Below are 21,131 nucleotides of genomic sequence, written 5' to 3'. Positions count from 1 at the left end.
AAATATAAACTTTTTTATAGTTGTTTTCATTGTTTCTAGATTGGCTGTTCTGTTTGTTCACCTCAGTCTTTCTCTTTGATGCTTTGCTTTTATTCAATTCAGAAGATCTTTGGTTGCCTTTTTATATTTTTGAAGGGTTATATTGTAAATATAATTATCTGACTTGGATTTCCTTTGCAATTGGGTAGATCTGTTTAACCAAGGTATTTGCACTTGAATGGGAGGAAATCGAGGTCAGTAGACTCTGCAACAGTGAGTGGGTCCTATAAATAGATTTTCCTTTAGGGATGCTTGATTAGGGAGTAGGCAATACTTTTATTTTATTTATTTATTTATTTTGAGACGGAGTCTTGCTCTGTTGCCAGGCTGGAGTGCAGTGGCGCAATCTCGACTCACTGCAACCTCTGCCTCCCGGGTTCAAACAATTCTCCTGCTTCAACCTCCTGAGTAGCTGGGACTACAGGTGCATGCCACCACGCCCAACTAATTTTTATATTTTTAGTAGAGACAGGGTTTCACCATGTTGGCCAGGATGGTCTCAATCTCTTGACCTCGTGATCAGCCTGTCTTGGCCTCCCAAAGTGCTGGGATTACAGGTGTGAGCTACAATGCCCGGCAATACTTTTTTTTTTTTTAATAGTAAAGAGTACTTTGCTCTAGAGGCAGAGTTTTTTAAAGTCAATTTTATTTCTAGAAAGACCTGCTCTTTGTATTCTTCTTTTGAGTCTTTCGTGCATATGGTCTGAAGTTTCTTCAGGCACTGCTCTTCCTCCTCCTTAGCTTCAACTCCTATAGCCTAGGCACTGTCCTGGCAAATCTACTTTGTGAAGGAAGAGGTTTGCAAGGCTGCAGATGGGGCAAATGCTACAGCCAGCTGCTCTTTATTCACAAGGGGAGGGGAGGGGGGAAGGAGGGGCCCACTGCCCTAGTCACTCCAAGTGAGGCCCCAGAATGAACATCACCTGGAAGCCTGTCAGAAATGCAGAATCTGGGGCATCACCCCTAACTTCATGACTTGAAATTGCTATGTTTAACAGGACCCTCAGGTGACTGGTGTGGACTTGAAAAGCATTGTTGATGGCCGGCCGCGGTGGCTCACGCCTGTAATCCCAGCACTTTGGGAGGCCGAGGCAGGCGGATCACGAGGTCAGGAGACCAAGACCATCCTGGCTTACACAGTGAAACCCTGTCTCTACTAAAAATACAAAAAAAAAAAAAAAAAATTAGCTGGGCGTGGTAGCGGGCGCCTGTAGTCCCAGCTACTCTGGAGGCTGAGGCAGGAGAATGGCGTGAACCCGGGAGGCGGAGCTTGCGGTGAGCCGAGATCGCGCCACTGCACTCCACCTGTGTGACAGAGCGAGACTGTGTCTCCAAAAAAAGGAAAGGAATTGTTGATTATGGTAGCTAAGTAATTATTTTGCTATTCCTGCTTTCTGCCCCCCTCTACTGAAAGAGTAAGACTGTGTTGGAGTTGCCGCTAAGAGGCCTTCAAGCATTTTCCCCTCCATTTTCTAAGGTCAGTATCCTTAGAAAGAGGAATTCATTCATATCCACAAGCAACAAGATCTGATCCTTTTCTAGTGAAGTTACCTGTCTCTTGCTTCCTCCTCACAATCCCCTAGTTTTTTTCATTTTCAAACATTTCATGTAAATTCTAGAAATCAATATCATGTAAAGAAAGTTGTGGTAGAGTGTGTGGAGGGGATGGGATCCATTAGACTTATGAAAATAAAATAAATAATAAATAATATAATAAATAATAAATAATATTATTAAAATAAATAGAAGCATTTTATGCCAGTGCTTTAAACAATTATTTTATATCACTTCACACAGTACAAAGACCTGGAAACATGCTTTAATTCTTATATTTATTTCTGTATTTATTCATGCATTCATGATGGATTTATTCCCTTTGCATGCTTATAGGGACTACGTTATTGATCAGTAACATACCTATGTTGACTCAAAAGGGCCAAACTCTAAAATATTTGAAGAACTTTATTCTGAGCCAAATGTAAGGACCACGACGCCATGACACAGCCTCAGGAGGTCCTAAGAACATGTGCCCAAGGTCATTGGGTAATAGCTTGATTTTATACATTTTAGGGAGACAGGAGTTACAGGCAAACATCAATCAATACATGTAAGATGTACATTGGTTTGGTCCAGAAAGGTGAGACAACTTGAAAACTTGAACCATTGGGTGAGAGACTTACAGATCATAGGTGGATTCAAACATTTTCTGATTGGTAATTGGTTGAAATGGTTAAGTTATTATCTAAAGAATAGAAGTCCGCAGAAAGAAATGCTTGGGGTTAAGATAAGTGGGATGGGGTGGGAGGGTGCAGGTTGTGGAAGCCAAGGTTCTTGGTATGTAGCAGGCTTTAGAGAGAGTAGATGGTAAATGTCCCTTATCAGACCGTAAAAGGTACCAGACTCTCAGTTAAATCTCTCCTGGATCAGGAAAAGACCTGGAAAGGGAAGGGGATTCTCTGCAGAATGTAGATTTTCCCCACAAGAGACAGCTTTGCGGGATCATTTCAAAATATGGCAAAGAAATATATTTTGCAGAAAAAATAATTCTGTTTCTTTCAGGGCCTGCTGTCATGTGACGCTATACTAGAGTCAGGTTGGAACTTGGCATCGTATTGCTATAAAGAATCTGTTGTGTTAGTCTTAAGATCTCTTTTAATGTTAATGCTGGACATTTGAGCCTGAATTCCAAAGGGAGGAGGGTATAATGAGGCAAGTCTGACCCCGCTTTCTGTTATGGCCTGAACTAGTTTTTTAGGTTTCTTTGAAATCCACTTGGCCAAGAAGGGTCCATTCAGTTGGTTGGGGAGCTTAGAATTTTATTTTTGGTTTATACCTACTTCTCTTCCTATTAAAAAAAAAGTGTGGTGAGAGGATGGAATCTGAAATGTGGAAGCTCTATAGAAAGGAATATTTGACTGAATATGGGGAAAGGGCTTCCTTATTTTCTGGACAGCCTAGCAGAGAATTGTGTTGGCTTGGAGGCAGTGGAGGCCCTGGATATGGTTTGGATTTGTGTCCCTGCCCGAATCTCAGGTCAAGTTGTAATCCCGTGTTGGAGGTGGGGCCTGGTGGGAGATGAATGGATCATGGGGGCAGGTTTCCCCTTTGGTGCTGTTCTTGTGATAGAGTCCTCACAAGATCTGGTTGTTTAAAATTGTGTGGCACCTCCTCCCTCACTCTCTTCCTCCTGCTCCAGGCACGATAAGACATGCCTGCCTCCCCTTTGCCTTCCACTGTGATTGTAAGTTTCCTGAAGCCTCCCCAGCCATGCTTCCCATATAGCCTGCAGAACCGTGAACCAATTAAAACTCTTTTTAAAAAATAAATTACCCAGCTTCAGATATATTTTTATAGCAGTGCGGGAACGGGCTAATACATCCCATTACTGGATGTGTCTGGTAGAACTGGGTGGGCATCTTGCAGGGATGTGGAAGGGGATTCCTTCATTATTAAAGCATGGAACTAAGGCATTGACCATGTTCCTTCCTTCTGTAAAGCGGAAGTATCCTCTAAATATGGTCTTTTCTATGAATGAGTGTAGCTGATTCCTAAAGCTTCAGTTTTCTATAACTCTACATTGTTTATTCATGAATCACTTAAGAGGCTTTGGTTTTTTTTTAATCTTTAAAATTTTTAAATGGAAACTACAGAAAAATTTAAACATTTGCAAAAGCCAACAGACTAGTATAATAAACACCTATGTTTCTATCACCCGGCTTCAACAATTACCAACTCATGGACAATCTGTTTCATGTGTGTCTCCACCCATGTTCCTTCTCATCGTTACCTCGAAGCGGATAACATATCGAACATTTTCTGATTGGTAATTGGTTGAAGTGGTTAAGTTATTATCTAAAGAGTAGATTTTGCCTACAAATATTTCAGCATGCATTTCTACAAGACAGAGGTTCTTTTTAAAACATAATGATAATACAATCATCACATCACAAAATATACTTTAATATAACCAAATAGTTCAGTCATTTTTCATATATCTCCAAGTATCCTTTTTTCTAATAAGTTAGTTGAAATCAGGATCCAGAAAAGAAGTGAGGAGGGGCATACCCTGCCATTGGTTGCTCTGCAGATTCTCTCTTTTTTTACTCAAGAGCTACTGATGTCCCTCAAAGCGCTGTTCTTTGCTGGCTTTCCTGTGCGGTGGGAGCACGTCTGCTTCTCTCCATTGGCTTGGGCAGGGACTTGCCATTATACCACAGAAAACATTAGAGTCACAGCCTTTAGTCCATTCTTTTTTTTTTTTTTGAGACAAAGTCTGTCTCTATTGCCCAGGCCGGAGTGCAGTGGCACAATCCCAGCTCACTGCAACCTCTGCCTCTGGGGTTCAAGCAATTCTCCTGCTTCAGCCGCCTGAGGAGCTGGGATTACAGGCACGCACCACCATGCCCGGCTAATTTTTTCATTTTTAGTAGAGATGGGGTTTTGCCATGTTGGCCAGGCTGGTCTCGAAATCCTGACCTCAGATGATCTGCCCGCCTCAGCCTCCTAAAGTGCTGGGATTACAGGTGTGAGCCTCCGCGCCCGGCTTCACCTTTAGTCCATTCTAAGTGAAGATGCTAGTTCTCCTACATAGAACATGGAGAGTGACTTTCCACTCAGGATGAGGCATTGAAGAAAATAGCAAAAGATAAGATGAGGTGAGATGAGAGAAAAAGTATGATGAAGATGCTGAAGTACTTGAGAGATCGACAAAATCATCCCATATGTCTTCCATTCTTAATTTGGTTGTATCTTATCATATCTTCCAAACCCTATAAAAATGATCAACCCGATTCAACTGAATTTGTAGAAGCATATCCATGGTCCCTAGCGACTTGAAGTCACTATACAGAATCAGTAAATCATAGAATGTTAAAATTGGAAGGAGGGCTTGAGATGAGCTTCTGTTAGCCCCCACCATTTTGCAGATGAAGGTGCCAAAAGAATGCCACAAGACTAGAAAGCATTATGGATACTTTATTTCTGAATTAGAGTAATACATTTAAAAAGACATAGGCTAATCATCTTATCTCCTATACCAGGAACAACTCTGGGCACTGCCATTCAAGAGGGAATTCCTAAATTTGCTTAAGTTCACAGTGTAACTAACCATCAGCAAACATAGACAGTCCTGAATAGTAGTTTGATTTCTTCCAGTAAGAAGCCCCATGTGCAGTATATCTATGACAATCATATTAGTGCTTGGAATTAGGTATTTGAATCAGAGTTACCAATTGTCCTGATTTTCCTGAGACTGTTGTTTTTAGCACTGAAAATAATGTGTCCCAGGAACTTCTCAGTGCTAGACAAACAGGATGGTTTGTCACCCTACATTTGACTCAGTTCTGATGGCAATGCAATAAAATTTCAATTGACCAAAATATTTTCTATACCTTGCTTACCAAAAAAGGCAAATCATAGGAAAGTATATTAACATCAGAGCTAGCCTGGCACAGTGATATGAACTGTAGTCCCAGCTACTTGGGAGGCTGAGATGGGAGGATTGAGATGGGAGGATTGCTTGAGCCCTGGGGTTCTATATATATATATATATACACTTAAGAAAATAAATATCACACACACCACAATGCTTCTTTGCTATTTTGGGATCAGAACATATTTACCTCAATCTCTTATACTTACATATTTATATTTAGTGATTTTCAGAATATCAGGTGTGACTCATCGAAAGTTCAATTACATTTGTGACAGAGGAGTTATTAAGATTGGAAAATGAAGGAGTATAGTGTTACAATATTTTCTATAACAAGACATAATGAATTTTGTGGCATGAGCATTGGTCTTGGAGTCTGAAGACTTCTAATGACTCTTTTTTTTTTTTTTGAGATGGAGTCTCGCTCTGTCGCACAGGCTGGAGTGCAGTGGCGCTATCTGGGCTCACTGTAAGCTCTGCCTCCCGGGTTCACGCCATTCTCATGCCTCAGCCTCCGTAGTAGCTGGGACTCCAGGCGCCCGCCACCACGCCCAGCTAATTTTTTGTAGTTTTAGTAGAGACAGGGTTTCACCGTGTTAGACAGGATGGTCTCGATCTCCTGACCTCGTGATCTGCCTGCCTCGGCCTCCCAAAGTGCTGGGATTACAGGCGTGAGTCACTGCGCCCGGCCTCTAATGACTCTTAACTCTGCATATAGGGTGTGACTTTCGCAAGTTATTTTTCGAAGCATTCTTGAGGATTAGTTTCCTTGTCTATAAAATGAAAATGTTATCACCAACCTCATAGAGCGAGTATGAGAATCATATCAAAGAGTATTTGTGCAGGTGTCTGACACATCATAGGGCTTTGGTGTCAAAAAGAACAAGAGGGGTAAAAACCAAGTGTTACCTTAAGAAATACATTGGCCAGAAACCCCATTTCCTGTGCATTTGGTTTAGCTGAAGTTTTCATACCTTTGTTGAATAAGAGAGGGTGAAAAAAAAAAATCCCACCCCAGCAGTCATTACTGAGTGTTGTCTAGCATGTATACCTTATGGGAGGATGATTTAAAGTCGTTGTCGTGATTCCTTGTCTCTTTCTGAACTGTGGCCTATATACAATTATGTCAGGAGACACAGCTCTTTCTGTTCACAGGTATTTTTCCAGCAGATCCCACACTCCATTTACCCAGATGCTCTGGTTGGGTCTTAGTCTGTGTGGAGCGAAGAGGAGTCTTGTTCTGAGGAACATTTGCCCTCAGTTTGGCTGGGGAGACCATATATGCCAGCAGCTGCTTATTTCATAGGTGAAAGAATAGCCTGTGTTTATGAACGATCTAATATTTGCTGAGCCTCTCCCAGCTTCACCTTGTTAAAGAGTCCTGGTGGCTCCCTTAGAACTTCCTTCAATGATTACGTGGTTCAAGTAGAAAAGAAAAAAAAAAAGGAGCAGCAAAATATACAAAATCAAGCTGCCACAAGGTACAAGCAGGTTTGCTGTGAAAAAACAGTGGAAGGGGAGCAATGGAATAGGGTGAAGAGCATCAGTATCAGACAGCTGAGTCTGAAAGCCAGGCTTGCTAGTGTGATATCAGGCAAGTTATTCTGTTCTATCAGCCTTGGTTTCTTCCGCTGTTAAAAGGAGATAACATCTGTTTCGTTAGGTTAAGTGAGACAGAAAACAAATAAGTCTGACAAATGATAAGAACTCAATAAATAGCAGCTATGACTATCTAGAATGATTGTTGTTGTGTTTGACGTTCACACGTTTTTGCTAGTGCAGCAGAACTGTTTTGCTCGTTCTATGTCCCCTATGATCAGTGCCCAGTGACATTCGGAAGCTAAGCAACCACCTCTATATAACCTATGAATCAAAGAAAAAATCACAAAGGAAGTGAGAAAACATTTTTACCAAGCAATAACAAAAACAGTATGTCAACATTCATGTGATATAGATAAAAGTAGAGCTTAGGAAGAAATTGTAACTTGAAATACTTATATTGGAGAAGAAGAAAGGCTTAAAGTCAGTGCTCTAATCTTATACCTTAAGAAGTTTGAAAAGAGAATAAGAAACCCGAAGAAAAGGAAGGAAATTGTAAAGGAAAATAAAAAGAACCAAAGATAAATGAAATAGAAAAGAGAGGAATAGTAGAGTTCCAGTTTAATTCCATGGTGATCAGAAGTGCACCCTCTATGATTAGCATCATGTAAAATTTGTTGATACTTGCTTTATGACCCAGACAATGGTCTATCTTGTTAAATATTCCATGAGCATTTGAAAAGAATATCATCTGCATTGCTAGATGTTGTGTTCTTCCAAGTCGGGTCTATGTTCTTACTAATTTTTGGCTGCTTGTTCTATCAATTACTGAAAGAGGAATACTAGAATCTCAAACTTTGTGGATTTATCTGTTTTTCTTTTAGTTCTACCCATTTTTGCTTAGTGTCTTTGGGGCAATGTTATTGTACGCTTAGACATTTAGGATTCTTATGTCTTCCTGATAAAAAGGCCCTTTTATATTTATGAATAATTTATCTCTGCCAATACTCCTTGTCATAAATACTACTTTGAAAAATATTCACATAGCCACATTGGCTTTCTTATGACTAGTGATAGCATGGTGTATGTTTTACTACTCTTTTCTTTCAATCTAACTCTCTCCTCATACACAAAAGTGTATCTTTTGTAAGCAGTGTATTTACTCTGTCTCTATTTGCCTTTTTAAAAATTTATTTATTTATTATTATACTTTAAGTTTTGGGATACATGTGGAGAATGAACAGGTTTGTTCCATAGGTATACATGTGCCATAGTGGTTTGCTGCACCCATCAACCCATCATCTACACTAGGTATTTGTCCTAATTCTCTCCCTCCCCTCGCCCCCCGCCACCCCCGACCCACTGACAGATCCTGGTGTGTGATGTTCCCCTCCCTGTGTCCATGTGTTCTCATTGTTCACCTCCCATTTATGAGTGAGAACATGTGGTGTTTGGTTTTCTGTTCCTGTGTTAGTTTGCTAAGAATGATGGTTTCCAGCTTCATCCATGTCCCTGCAAAGAACATGAACTCATTCTTTTTTTATGGCTGCATAGTATTCTATGGTGTATATGAACCACATTTTTTTTATCCAGTCTATCATTGATGGGCATTTGGGTTGGTTCCAGGTCTTTACTATTGTAAACAGTGCTGCAATAAACATACTTGTGCATGTGTCTTTATAGTAGAATGATTTATAATCCTTTGGGTATATACCTGGTAATGGGATTGCTGGGTCAAATGGTATTTCTGGATCTAGATTCTTGAGGAGTTGCCACACTGTCTTCCACAATGGTTGAACAAATTTACACTCCTACCAACAGTGTAAAAGCGTTCCTATTTCTCCACATCCTCTCTAGCATCTGTTGTTTCCTGATTTCTTAATGATCACAATTCTAACTTTTGTGAGATGGTATCTCATTGTGGTTTTGATTTGCATTTATCTAATGACCAGTGATGATGAGCTTTTTTTCATATGTTTGTTGGCCACATAAATGTCTTCTTTTGAGAAATGTCTGTTCATATCCTTCACCCACTTTTTGGTGAGGTTGTTTTTTTCTTGTAAATTTGTTTAAGTTCCTTGTAGATTCTGGATATTAGCTCTTTGTCAGATGGATAGATTGCAAAAATGTTCTCCCATTCTGTGGGTTGCACGTTCACTCTGATGATAGTTTCTTTGCTGTGCCAAAGCTGTTTAGTTTAGTTAGATCCCATTTGTCAATTTCGGCTTTTGTTGCAATTGCTTTTGGTATGTTAGTCATGAAGTCTTTGCCACGCCTATGTCCTGAATGGTATTGCCTAAGTTTTCTTCTAGGGTTTTTATGGTTTTAGGTCTTATGTTTAAGCCTTTAATCCATCTTGAGTTAATTTTTATATAAGGTGTAAGGAAGGGGTCCAGTTTCAGTTTTCTGCATATGGCTAGCTAGTTTTCCCAACACCATTTATTAAATAGGGAATCCTTTCCCCATTGCTTTGTTTTTGTCAGGTTCGTCAAAGATCAGATGGTTGTAGATGTGTGGCGTTATTTCTGAGGCCTCTGTTCTGTTCCATTGGTCTATATATTTGTTTTGGTACTAGTACCATGCTGTTTTGGTTACTGTAGCCTTGTAATGTAGTTTGAAGTCAGGTAGCATGATGCCTTCAGCTTTGTTTTGGCTAGGATTGTCTTAGCTATATGGGCTCTTTTTTGGTTCCATAGGAAATTTAAAGTAGTTTTTTCTAATTCTGTGAAGAAAGTCAATAGCAGCTTGATGGGAATAGCAGTAAATCTATAAATTACTTTGGGCAGTATGGCCATTTTCATGATATTGATTCTTCCTATCCATGAGCATGGAATGTTTTTCCATTTGTTTGTGTCCTCTCTTATTTCCTTGAGCAGTGATTTGTAGTTCTCCTTGAAGAGGTCCTTCACATCCCTTGTAAGTTGTATTTCTAGGTACTTTATTCTCTTTGTAGCAGTTGTGAATGGGAATTCACTCATGATTTGGCTCTCTATTGTTGGTGAATAGAAATGCTTATGATTTTTGCACGTTGATTTTGTATCCTGAGACTTTGCTGAAGTTGCTTATCAGCTTAAGGAGTTTTTGGGCTGAGACTATGGAGTTTTCTAAATATACAATCATGTCATCTGCAAACAGAGACAATTTGATGTCCTCTCTTCCGATTTGAATACCCTTTATTTCATTCTCTTGCCTCATTGCCCTGGCCAGAACTTCCAATACTATGTTGAATAGGAGTGGTGAGAGAGGGCATCCTTGTCTTGTGCCAGTTTTCAAAGGGAATGCTTCCAGCTTTGCCCATTCAGTATGATATTGGCTGTGGGTTTGTCATAAATAGCTCTTATTATTTTGAGATATGTTCCATCAATACCTAGTTTATTGAGTGTTTTTAGCATAAAGGTGTTGAATTTTATCAAAGGGCTTTTCTGCATCTGTTGAGATAATCATGCGGTTTTTGTCTTTGGTTCTGTTTATGTGATGGATTACATTTATTGATTTGCATATGTTAAGTGCATCCCAGGGATGAAGCCGACTTGATCGTGGTGGATAAGCTTTTTGATGTGCTGCTGGATTCAGTTTGCCAGTGTTGTATTGAGGATTTTCGCATCAATGTTCATTAGGGATATTGGCCTGAAATTTTCTTTTTTTGTTGTGTCTCTGTCAGATTTTGGTATCAGGATGATGCTGGCCTCATAAAATGAGCTAGGGAGGAGTCCCTCTTTTTCTGTTGTTTGGAATAGTTTCAGAAGAAATGGCACTAGCTCCTCTTTGTACTTCTGGTAGAATTTGGCTGTGTATCCATCTGGTCCTGGGCTTTTTTTGGTTGGTAGGCTATTAACTACTGCCTCAATTTCAGAGCTTGTTATTGGTCTATTCAGGGATTTGACTTCTTCCTGGTTTAGTCTTGGGAGGGTGTTTGCATGCAGGAATTTATCCATTTCTTCTAGATTTTCTAGTTGATTTGCATAGAGGTGTTTATAGTATTCTCTGATGGTAGTTTGTATTTCTGTGGGATCAGTGGTGATATCCCCTTTATCACTTTTTATTGTGTCTATTTGTTTCTTCTCTCTTTTCTTCTTCATTAGTCTGGCTAGCAATCTATCTATTTTGTTAATCTTTTCACAAAACCAGCTCCTGGATTCATTGATTTTTTTGAAGGGTTCTTAAGGTCTCTATCTCCTTCAGTTCTGCTCTGATCTTAGTTATTTCTTGTCTTCTGCTAACTTTTGAATGTGTTTGCTCTTGCTTCTCTAGTTCTTTTAATTGTGATGTTAGGGTGTTGATTTTAGATCTTTTCTGCTTTCTCATGTGGGCATTTAGTGCTACAAATTTCCCTCTAAATCCTGCTTTAGCTGTGTCCCAGAGATTCTGGTACATTTTGTCTTTGTTCTCAGTGGTTTCAAAGAACTTATTTCTTTCTGCCTTAATTTCGTTATTTACCCACTAGTCATTCAGGAGCAGTTTGTTCAGATTCCATGTAGTTGTGCAGTTTTGAGTGAGTTTCTTAATCCTGAGTTCTAATTTGATTGCACTGTGGTGTGAGAGACTGTTTGTTATGATTCCCATTCTTTTACATTTGCTGAGGAATGTTTTACTTCCAATTATGTGGTCAATTTTAGCATAAGTGCTATGTGGTGCTGAGAAGAATGTATATTCTGTTGATTTGGGGTGGAGAGTTCTGTAGATGTCTGTTAGGTCTGCTTGGTCCAGAGCTGAGTTCAAGTCCTGAAAATCCTTGTTAATTTTATGAATCCATCTAATATTGACTGTGGGGTGTTAAAGTCTCCCAGTATTATTGCGTGGGAGTCTAAGTCTCTTTGTAGGTGTCTAAGAACTTGCTTTATGAATCTGGGTGCACCTGTATTGGGTACATATATATTTAGGATACTTAGCTCTTCTTGTTGCATTGATCCCTTTACCATTATGTAATGCCCTTCTTTGTCTTTTTTGATCTGTGTTGTTTAAAGTCTGTTTTATCAGAGACTAGGATTGCAACCCCTGTCTTTTTTTTCTTTCCATTTGTGTGGTAAATATTCCTCCATCCCTTTATTTTGAGCCTGTGTGTGTCTTTGCACATGAGATGGGTCTTCTGAATACAGCACACCAATGGGTCTTGGCTCTTTATCCAATTTGCCAGTCTGTGTCTTTTAATTGGGGCATTTAGCCTATTTATACTTAAGGTTAATATTGTTATGTGTGAATTTGATCCTGTCATTCTGATGCTAACTGGTTATTTTGCACATTAGTTGATGCAGTTTCTTCATAGTGTTGATGGTCTTTACATTTTGGTATGTTTTTGCCGTGGCTATTTGCCTTTTAAATGGAGCGTTATAGGCCATTTCCAATTAATGTGATTATTAAGATGGTTGGGTTTTAATCTGCCAATCTGTGACTTGTTCTTTTATTTCTCCTTTCCTGCCTTCTTTTGAATTATTCAAATATTTTCAGTATTCTGTTTATTTCCTTTATTGAGTTTTTAGCAGTTATTTCCTGATGTCACAGTATGTGTTTTTGAATTAGCACAATCTACCTGGGATTAATTTCATACCACTTTATATACAATATAAATAGTATAGTTTAATTTCACCCAATACTAGTTTCAATAATACTTTTTTTGGGGGGGTGGTGGTGGTTTTGTTTTTGTTTTTGTTTTGAGCCCAGTCTATCTCTTGTGCTCAAGCAATCCTCCCAGAACAGCCTACTGAGGAGCTGAGACTATGGGCACACGCCACCAGGCCTGGCTAATTTTTTTAAATTTTAGTAGAGATAGTGTCTTGCTGTTGCTCAGGCTGGCCTTGAACTCCTGAGCCCAAGCGATCCTCCTGCCTTGGCCTCCTAAGGTGCTGGGATTACAGGTGTGAGCCACTGCACCTGGCTAATAGTAAGTAAAAGTAATTTTACTTACTGCATTCCATTCTTCATGCTATTGTTGTGACACATTTATTTTATAATAATACTGTGTTATTTTTACTTTGATTAGTCAGTAGTCCTCAGAGAAATAAAAAACACAGTTGATAATACTTATTCACATATTTAACGTTTACATAACGTTTACATAACTCTTTATTTCTTCTTGCAGATTCAAGTTACTATGTTGGGCTGGGCATGGTGGCTCACGCCTGTAATTCCTGCACTTTGGGGATTGAGGTGGGTGGATCGCCTGAGGTCAGGAGATTGAGACCAGCCTAACCAACATGGTGAAACCTGTCTCTACTAAAAATACAAAAATTAGCCAGGTGTGGTGGCGGGCACCTGTAATCCCAGCTACTCAGGAGGCTGAGGCAGGAGAATCACTTGAACCCTGGAGGTGGAGGTTGCAGTGAGCCAAGAGAATGCCACTACACTCCAGCCTGGGTGACAAAGTGAGACTCCGTCTCAAAAAAAAAAAAAATCAAGTTATCATGTTGGATTATTTCCCTTCAGATTCATTCATTTGCCTGCCTATTCTCAGAACAGGCAAGCACCACTTTATGTAAAGGTCTGCTCTAGTATTTGCTCTGTATGGAAGGTCTTAAGTCTCTGGAATTTGTTCATTTATATTTCTTTGTCTTCAGAGTTCTCTCATATTTAAGGAAAAATATGAGCTTTTAACTTCACCAGGGTTTTGTTTGTTTTTGGTAGGAGTGAAAGTCTTCCTAAACATCAGCTGAACCTATATTTCTTCAAGTATATGTCTAATGACAATACATTCTCTCACCTCTATTGTCTGGAAATGTCCTTATTTCACTTTCATTTTTAAAATGAATTTTCAGCAAGATAACCTGGGTCAGTATGGGGCTGTGAGAATCGATTAACCCAGTGATGCTTAACTGAGATTAGCTTCTTATGTTTTCCTGCAGGTTTTGCTTAGACCTTCTGCCTCATTCATATATACACACTTTTGTAGGGTAAAGCCCACCTTTTACCCAATATTAGAGAGTTATTGAAGGTTTACTTATCATGTACTACTTATCATGTACTATATCTCTTTTAATCTCTGTGACAAGCACATAAGACATAATAGAAGTGGAGAAAAGAAAGAAAGAATAATAGTACTTATACAGTATTACCAAGTGCCAGGCATTGTCCTGAGCATTTTACATGTTTGTACATATATGCATACACACACACACACACACACATTTAATCTTCACATCAACCTCATAGATAGATACTATTTTATTATTTCTGATTTACAAACGAAGAGTCTGAGAAACTACAGGGGTTAAGTAACTACCCCTCAACCCCCAAAAAGCACACACAATATATAAATAGAATTCAGAATTCAAATCTAGTCAAGTTGGTTCCAGAATCTGTGCTTTTAACCATCTCATTACTGGTAATATGATTCTCATTTTACAGAGAAGAGCACCGAATTTTAGAAGAGTTAGGTGAACTCCTCTGTGTGTCACTGCTAGTAAGTGGCAATAGTAGGGTTTGAACCAGGCCCCAAAGACCTTGCTCTTTCCTCTGTACCGTGCTTCTTCCCAAAGGAGAGAAAAAAAATGTTTTCACTTTTAGAATTCTACTTTCGAAAGATTCTGTGAGAATTTCGTGAGGACTTGAGAGGGGACCAAACAGCTTCCTTTTGGTCTTAGTGACAATGATGTCTTCTCAAGCATATGGTCTATTGGCCTATTTATAGCCAGGCACTGCGAGGGGGTTGCTTTTCCCACTGACGTGTTAATTCTAAACACCTCTCTCATTACTCCCTCTCAGACTGCTCTAGAGCCTCATAGCTGAGCGTGTTACTGTACTGATAGCTCTGTGAATGTTTGCTTTGGGAGTGGAAGGATGGCAGAGCTCAACCTCAAGGTCCTCCGCCTGCATTGGGAATATGTGATGCTCACCTGACACGTGCATATTTCCTTTGGGCTTGAACACGTGTTCCTTTGGTGTTTCATGCATTTGCCAGCCAGAAAGGGAGTCCTCCAGTGGGTCTGAGAAACAAAGTATCTATTTTGTTAAGATTACGAGGCTTAGACGGGGAGAGGGAGTTGGTTGTGCTGTGCAGGGTGTTTACACAGTGAGCCTGGAGTGCTGTGGAGGCTTCAGGGTGTATTCTGCTGTGGGAGCCACATGGAGCATATGGGTCTCACCTAATCTCTGACACTGACCACCCTTCTTTGCAGTGTGGAGGCTGCCAGCATTGGATTCGTTGTTGTTATCGACAGACGAAGAGACAAGTGGAGCTCCGTAAAGGCATCCTTGACACGAATAGCTGTAAATATTTATTTTTGTGCTTTTATTATAAAAGTCATTTAAATTGTCTGTTCAACTATTTCATATCAAAGTCCTGGGGAAAAGGCAATTATTTTATGTCAAATTTTGGGAAGGTCTTTGTAACAGGTGCTGTTATGTCACATCCCTATCTCCTCTGCCATCTGCAGGTCACCTGCAAACAATTCTGAGCATGTCAAAGACTTCCTAAGTCTCTCTACCTTACTGACTTCTCTGGTCACTGAAGAGGGGCAGTTGGGGAGTGCTGGAAAGTTAATGCCCTGGGAGTAACCTGCAACCATTGAGTTAAAGAATTTGGTAGATAAATATCTCAGCTTCCAGATCCGCAGTGGGGCAATTCTGAGGTGTGTTCCACACAGTATCCCAGAGGGTCTCAGCCCCCTTTGCCTACGGCAGTAACCCGCTCATTGAGACATTGCCACTCTATTCATTGTTGTCTTCCTCCCCGCTCCCTCATTCGTGCTTCCTGGAATCACTTCCCCAACAAACTACCTGTACTTAAATCCTTGTCTGAGGATTTGCTTTGGGGACAATTCAATTTAAGACAGTATTTATTATTTCAGTATTATTATTATTTTTGAAACAGTGTCTCACTCTGTCACCCAGGCTGGAGTGCAGTGGCGCAATCTCAGCTGACTGCAACCTCTGCCTCCCGGGTTCGAGAGATTCTCCTGCCTCAGCCTCCCAAGTAGCTGAGATTGCAGGCGTGCACCACCACCCTTGGCTAATTTGTGTATTTTTAGTAGAGACGGGGTTTCACCATGTTGACTAGGCTGGTCTCGAACTCCTGACCTCAAGTGATCTGCCCACCTCAGCCTCCCAAAGTGTTGGGATTACAGGCTTGAGCCACTGCACCTAGCCAAATTATTTATTCATATATTAGAAAGACAATGGCAAAAACAGACACAATGATATTTAAGTAGCATGGTGGGAGGTGTGCTTGTATTTGCATTAAATTATATCACCTTGGATTGGCCTCCTTTTGCTTATAGTCTGATTTTGATCCCTATCTGTTGTCTTTCAGCAAGTAGATGTGTCCTTCCTCTGTAGGGACCTCAGACTTGTGAACTCCACCACAAGCAGAGACACCTTAGGGCCAGCTAAGTCAGCATTTTTACCTGAGCATAGACCCTCTGGGGCAGTTGGGACTGGCTAAAGAGGATGGATGTGGTAGTGTGGTAAAGCAGGACAGGAGAGGGACATTTGAAACCTCACTTAAACCTGCTTGCAGAAGGAGTCACACATGCAAACATGAACACACACAGAGTCCCTCTCAGATTGCTCTAGAGCCTCATCCAAATTCACAAATTATATCTCAGCTAATACTTTCTGTCTTGGCACAACAAAGCGCAAGGTTCTTCTGTTAGGAGCTTGCATTTAAAGATGGGGAAGAGAGTCCTCCCATCGCCGCATGGATTGTTTTCTCCCTTTAGTTTAGTTGTGGATATAGGATTTATCTTTGGGATAACTGCAGCCATGATTGATGCCCATGACTATTCCAGAGGCCTGGCCTCTAGAGAGTTCTGGCTTTCCAGGGTCCATACATAATACATGAGTAATCTAATGTCTGAGCTTAATTTGTCCCAGAATTACGTTGATCACTTTATATGTAAAACATGCTGTAGTGCAGGGATCCCCAAATCTGGCTACCTGCCAGAATCTCTTCAGGTGCTCGTTGAAAATACTGATACCTAGATTTCATCCCAGTCCTAATGAATCAAAATAGTCTGGAGTAAAGACCTGATTTAAAAAAAAATATCCCCATAGGAGGTTGCTTTGGGGGAACCACTGGAAGAATGGAAAGCCATGGCAGTTTCCATGGATACCTGGGTTCCTAAGTCTGCCCCAAAGCAATTACATGAACCTGCTCAGAATCTTGCCTTGAGATGAGGGCGATACTTTCTGAAAGCAACTTAGCAATAATATACATCAAGAATACTTAAAGTACGAACTCTTTGATTAAGTAATTATTTTACGACTCTAGCCTAAGAAAATATTCCAAGATGTGGATAAAGGTGTTCATCTCGGTATTATTTACAATAGTAAAATTATCAAAAAGCCTAAATGATTAACAATAAGGGATTGGTTAAATAAATTGTACACCCATAAAAAATAATATTTCTAAAGAATTTATTAATAACAGGAATAAAATCCTATGGTATAACATTAAGTGAAAAGGCCGGTTACAAAATATTTTAAGAATATGAGCCATGGTAAAGATATTTAAACAGAGAAAACATCCTATAAGTGAACAGATGGAAATATTAAATATGGCTATAAAAACCCATGGGTGAGTTTTCACTTTCTAATGTATAGTTTTATTAATTTCCCAATTTTTCTATAAATAATATGAATTATTTTTATAATCAGAAAACATTTTTCTTGCTTGTTTGGTTTGCTTTGTTTTTTTAGGAGGGGTTAGGATTATCTGACCTCTAGGGTCTCTTTTAGCCCTGAAATCTGGTGAAATTTACATCCATGGCATCCGTTTTAACTTTTCCTTCTGTGATCTTAATCTTGGGCAAGGGGAGACCAAAGTAGACCCTGGTAATGAATATGACATTTTTCTCTCTCCTCCTGACACTTTTCCTGATGCTTGCAGGTGGCATTTCCAGGAAACTTACAGCTCATATTCATCCTTCGTCCATCTCGCTTTATCCAGAGGACATTCACTGACATTGGCATTAAATACTATCGAAATGAGTTTAAAACAAAGGTGCCGGTAAGCAAGACCTTACATCTTGTCTCATTTGGTTAGGGCTTCTGGCAAAGATGGCATTTGGGCAGGGTTTCTGGGCAAGATAAGATTCAACAGGTAGAGAGGGAGAAAAGGGTTCTCTGGGCTGAGGGAACCGCATGTGTGAAGGCATAGAGGCAGGAAGTACACACTGGACTGAGGCCCATGGGAAGCCTCATTTTTGTTGGAGCACGTAAACAGTAATCTTTTGGAGGAAAGAGTAAGAAACAAGGACTAGATCTTCAGTGTGAGGAGGCAGGTTTTGGATTTTATTCAGTAGACAGTGGGGATCCAGGGAAGGTTTTCTTTTTTCTTTTTCTTTTCTTTTTTTTTTTTTTGAGATAGAGTTTTGCTCCTGTCACCCGGGCTGGAGTACAATGGCACAATCTCGGCTCACCACAACCTTCGCCTCTCGGGTTCAAGTGATTCTCCTGCCTCAGCCTCCCAACTAGCTGGGATTATAGGCATGTGCCACCATGCTTGGCTAATTTTTGTATTTTTAGTAGAGACGGGGTTTCTCCATGTTGATCAGGCTGGTCTCAAACTCCTGGCTTCAGGTGATCCACCCGATCGGCCTCCCAAAGTGCTGGGATTACAGACGTGAGCCACCGTGCCAGCCCCCGGGGAAGGTTTTCTAGGTGGGGAGTGACATAGTAAAATTAATCTGAAGGTGGTGTCTAACATGATAGAAAGGGACTTGGGAGGAAGCTAAGTTGTACAGGTGAAACAAAACACGGATCTAAAATATAGGGGTGACATAAATCCAGGAAACTAAAGTAAAAAGTCAACATTGTGATTCTCAGAAGAGAAAAACAAATTAAAACTAAAACATTCAAAATTTTACCTATAACTTTGGCAAACAGATATGAGAAAACAAGCACTCTTATATTTCACTGGTAGGAATGGATTTGGTAATGAGCAATGTGAAGGACTAATTACCAGTATTTATAGAAAATTCACATGTACACCCTCTTTCACCCATCTGTAAAGTTATTCTACAGATATTTTCACACATCTGCATGAAGCTGCTTAGACAGCGAAATTCATTATTAAGCTGTTTATAAAGGTAAAAGATTGAGAATAATGTAATGCTTGACAATAGGGGACTGGTTAAATAATTATCTGCCCAATCAGTGAAATACTTTGTAGCCAATAAAAGTGGTAAGTTATGGTACAACCACAATGGAAACGGCTGATAGTTTCTTTTTTTTCTTCTTCTTCTTTTTTTTTTTTTTTGAGATGGAGTCTTGCTCTGTTGCCCAGGCTGGAGCGCAGTGGCGCAATTTCAGCTCACTGCAACCTCCACCTCCTGGGTTCAAGCCATTCTCCTGCCTCTCCCAAGTAGCTGGGATTACAGGTGCCCGCCACCACGCCCAGCTAATTTTTGTATTTTCAGTAGAGACGGGGTTTTACCATGTTGGCCAGGCTGGTCTTGAACTTCTGACCTCAAGTAATCCACCCGCTTCAGCCTCCCAAAGTGCTGGGATTACAGGCGTGAGCCACTGTGCCTAGCTGATAGTTTCTTTAAACATACACCTAACCTATGACCCAACCAGAAGAAATGAAAACACAAATTCACAAAAAGACATACACAAGAATGTCCATCAGCTGGTCAGCGGAAAACTATATATAAGTTGTGGCACATTTATGTAATGTAATACCATTAAGCAATAAAAAAGAGTGAAGTACTGATGCGTTCAACAACATGGATACATTTCAAACATATTCTCTTGAGAGAAAGAAGCTAGACACTAAACAGTATGATTATGATTCCTTTTAGAAAAATTTCAAAATAGGCAAAACTATGTTGTGATAGAAAATCAAAACAGTAGCTGCTGTTAGGGATGAGGGGTGGTGGAGACTAATTGGAAGGAGACAAAAGGAACTTTCTAGGAAATATTCCATATTTTTTTTTTTTTGAGATGGAGTTTCGCTCTGCTGCCCAGGCTGGAGTGCAGTGGCACAATCTTGGCTCACTGCAGCCTCTGCCCCACACAGGTTCAAGCGATTCTCCTGCCTCAGCCTCCTGGGTAGCTGGGATTATAGGCACCCGCCACCACGCCTGGGTAATTTTTGCATTTTTAGTAGAGATGCAGTTTCACCATGTCAGCCAGGCTGGTCTCGAACTCCTGACCTCAGGTGATCCACCCACCTCAGCCTCCCAAAGTGCTGGGATTACAGGCGTGAGCCACCACACCCGGCTAGGTTCCATATCTTGATTGGGTGGTGTTACATGTCTATATACATTTATCAAAATGAATTGAACTCTATCCTTAAAATTTAGGCATTTTAGTCCATTGAAAAATAAAAAATAGATAACATGAGTCTATAGTGATTACATATTACATTTTCTAATATACTTGGATGTTTTATGTTTAGTTGAAACTAATTTCAAACTCACAGAAAAGTTGCAAGAATAAGAATAGCACAAAGAATATCACATGCCCTTTGTCCAGATTCACCTACCCATTGTTAACATTTTATCATCATCTGATTATTTCTTATCATTTGCTTCTCTCTATATACTTATATGATATATATATACACATAAGAATGTTATATATTTATGTTTACTTAGAATAATATTTTTACAGTTACATGTATTATGTATGTATTACCTTAGTTTGTTCGTGCCGCTATAATAAAATACTGCAGACTCAATAATTTATAAAGAACAGAAATTTATTTGTCGCAGTTCTGGAGGTTGGGAAGTCCACAATCAAGGTGCCACCAAGTTTGGTGTCTGGTGAGGGACCCAGTCTCTCCTTCCAAGATGGCATGCTGTTGCTCCCTCCTTGGGAGGTGACGAATGCTTTGGCCTCACATGGAGGGAGAATGGAAGAGCAAAAGAAGCAAACTCACTCCCTCAAGCCCTTTATGTTTTGTTTTGTTTTGATTTTAGAGATGGGGTCTCTCTCTGTCACCCAGGCTAGAGTGCAGTAGCTTAGGATCATAGCTCACTGCAGCTTTGAACTTCTGGGCTTGAGCGATCATCCTGGCCAGGTTGCTGGGACTGCAGGCACACACCACAATGCCTGGCTGATTTTTTTATTTTTTTTAGAGAGGGTGTTTTGCTGTGTTGCCCAGGCTGGTCTCAAACTCCTGGGCTCAACCTATCCTCCTGCCTGGGCCTCCCTAAATGCTGGGATTATAGGTGTGAGCCACTAT

The 21,131-nt window shown here is 40.1% G+C and overlaps 1 protein-coding gene across 2 annotated transcripts in view; it reads left to right on the top strand.

Moving 5' to 3' along the window:
* The window catches only part of MCF2L2 (MCF.2 cell line derived transforming sequence-like 2), a 251,590-nt gene that overhangs the window by 73,855 nt on the left and 156,604 nt on the right, over window positions 1-21,131 (top strand). For both annotated transcript variants that reach the window (XM_004038073.5, XM_055381960.2), the window contains exons 4-5: window positions 15,118-15,208; window positions 17,829-17,948. In XM_004038073.5, coding sequence (XP_004038121.4) covers window positions 15,118-15,208; window positions 17,829-17,948 — 211 coding nt within the window. The remainder of the gene's footprint in view (window positions 1-15,117; window positions 15,209-17,828; window positions 17,949-21,131) is intronic.

Source organism: Gorilla gorilla, chromosome 2 (assembly GCF_029281585.2).
Source record: "Gorilla gorilla gorilla isolate KB3781 chromosome 2, NHGRI_mGorGor1-v2.1_pri, whole genome shotgun sequence".
In the NCBI taxonomy this organism is placed as follows: Eukaryota; Metazoa; Chordata; class Mammalia; order Primates; family Hominidae; genus Gorilla; species Gorilla gorilla.
This window is presented reverse-complemented; position numbering and strand designations above follow the sequence as displayed.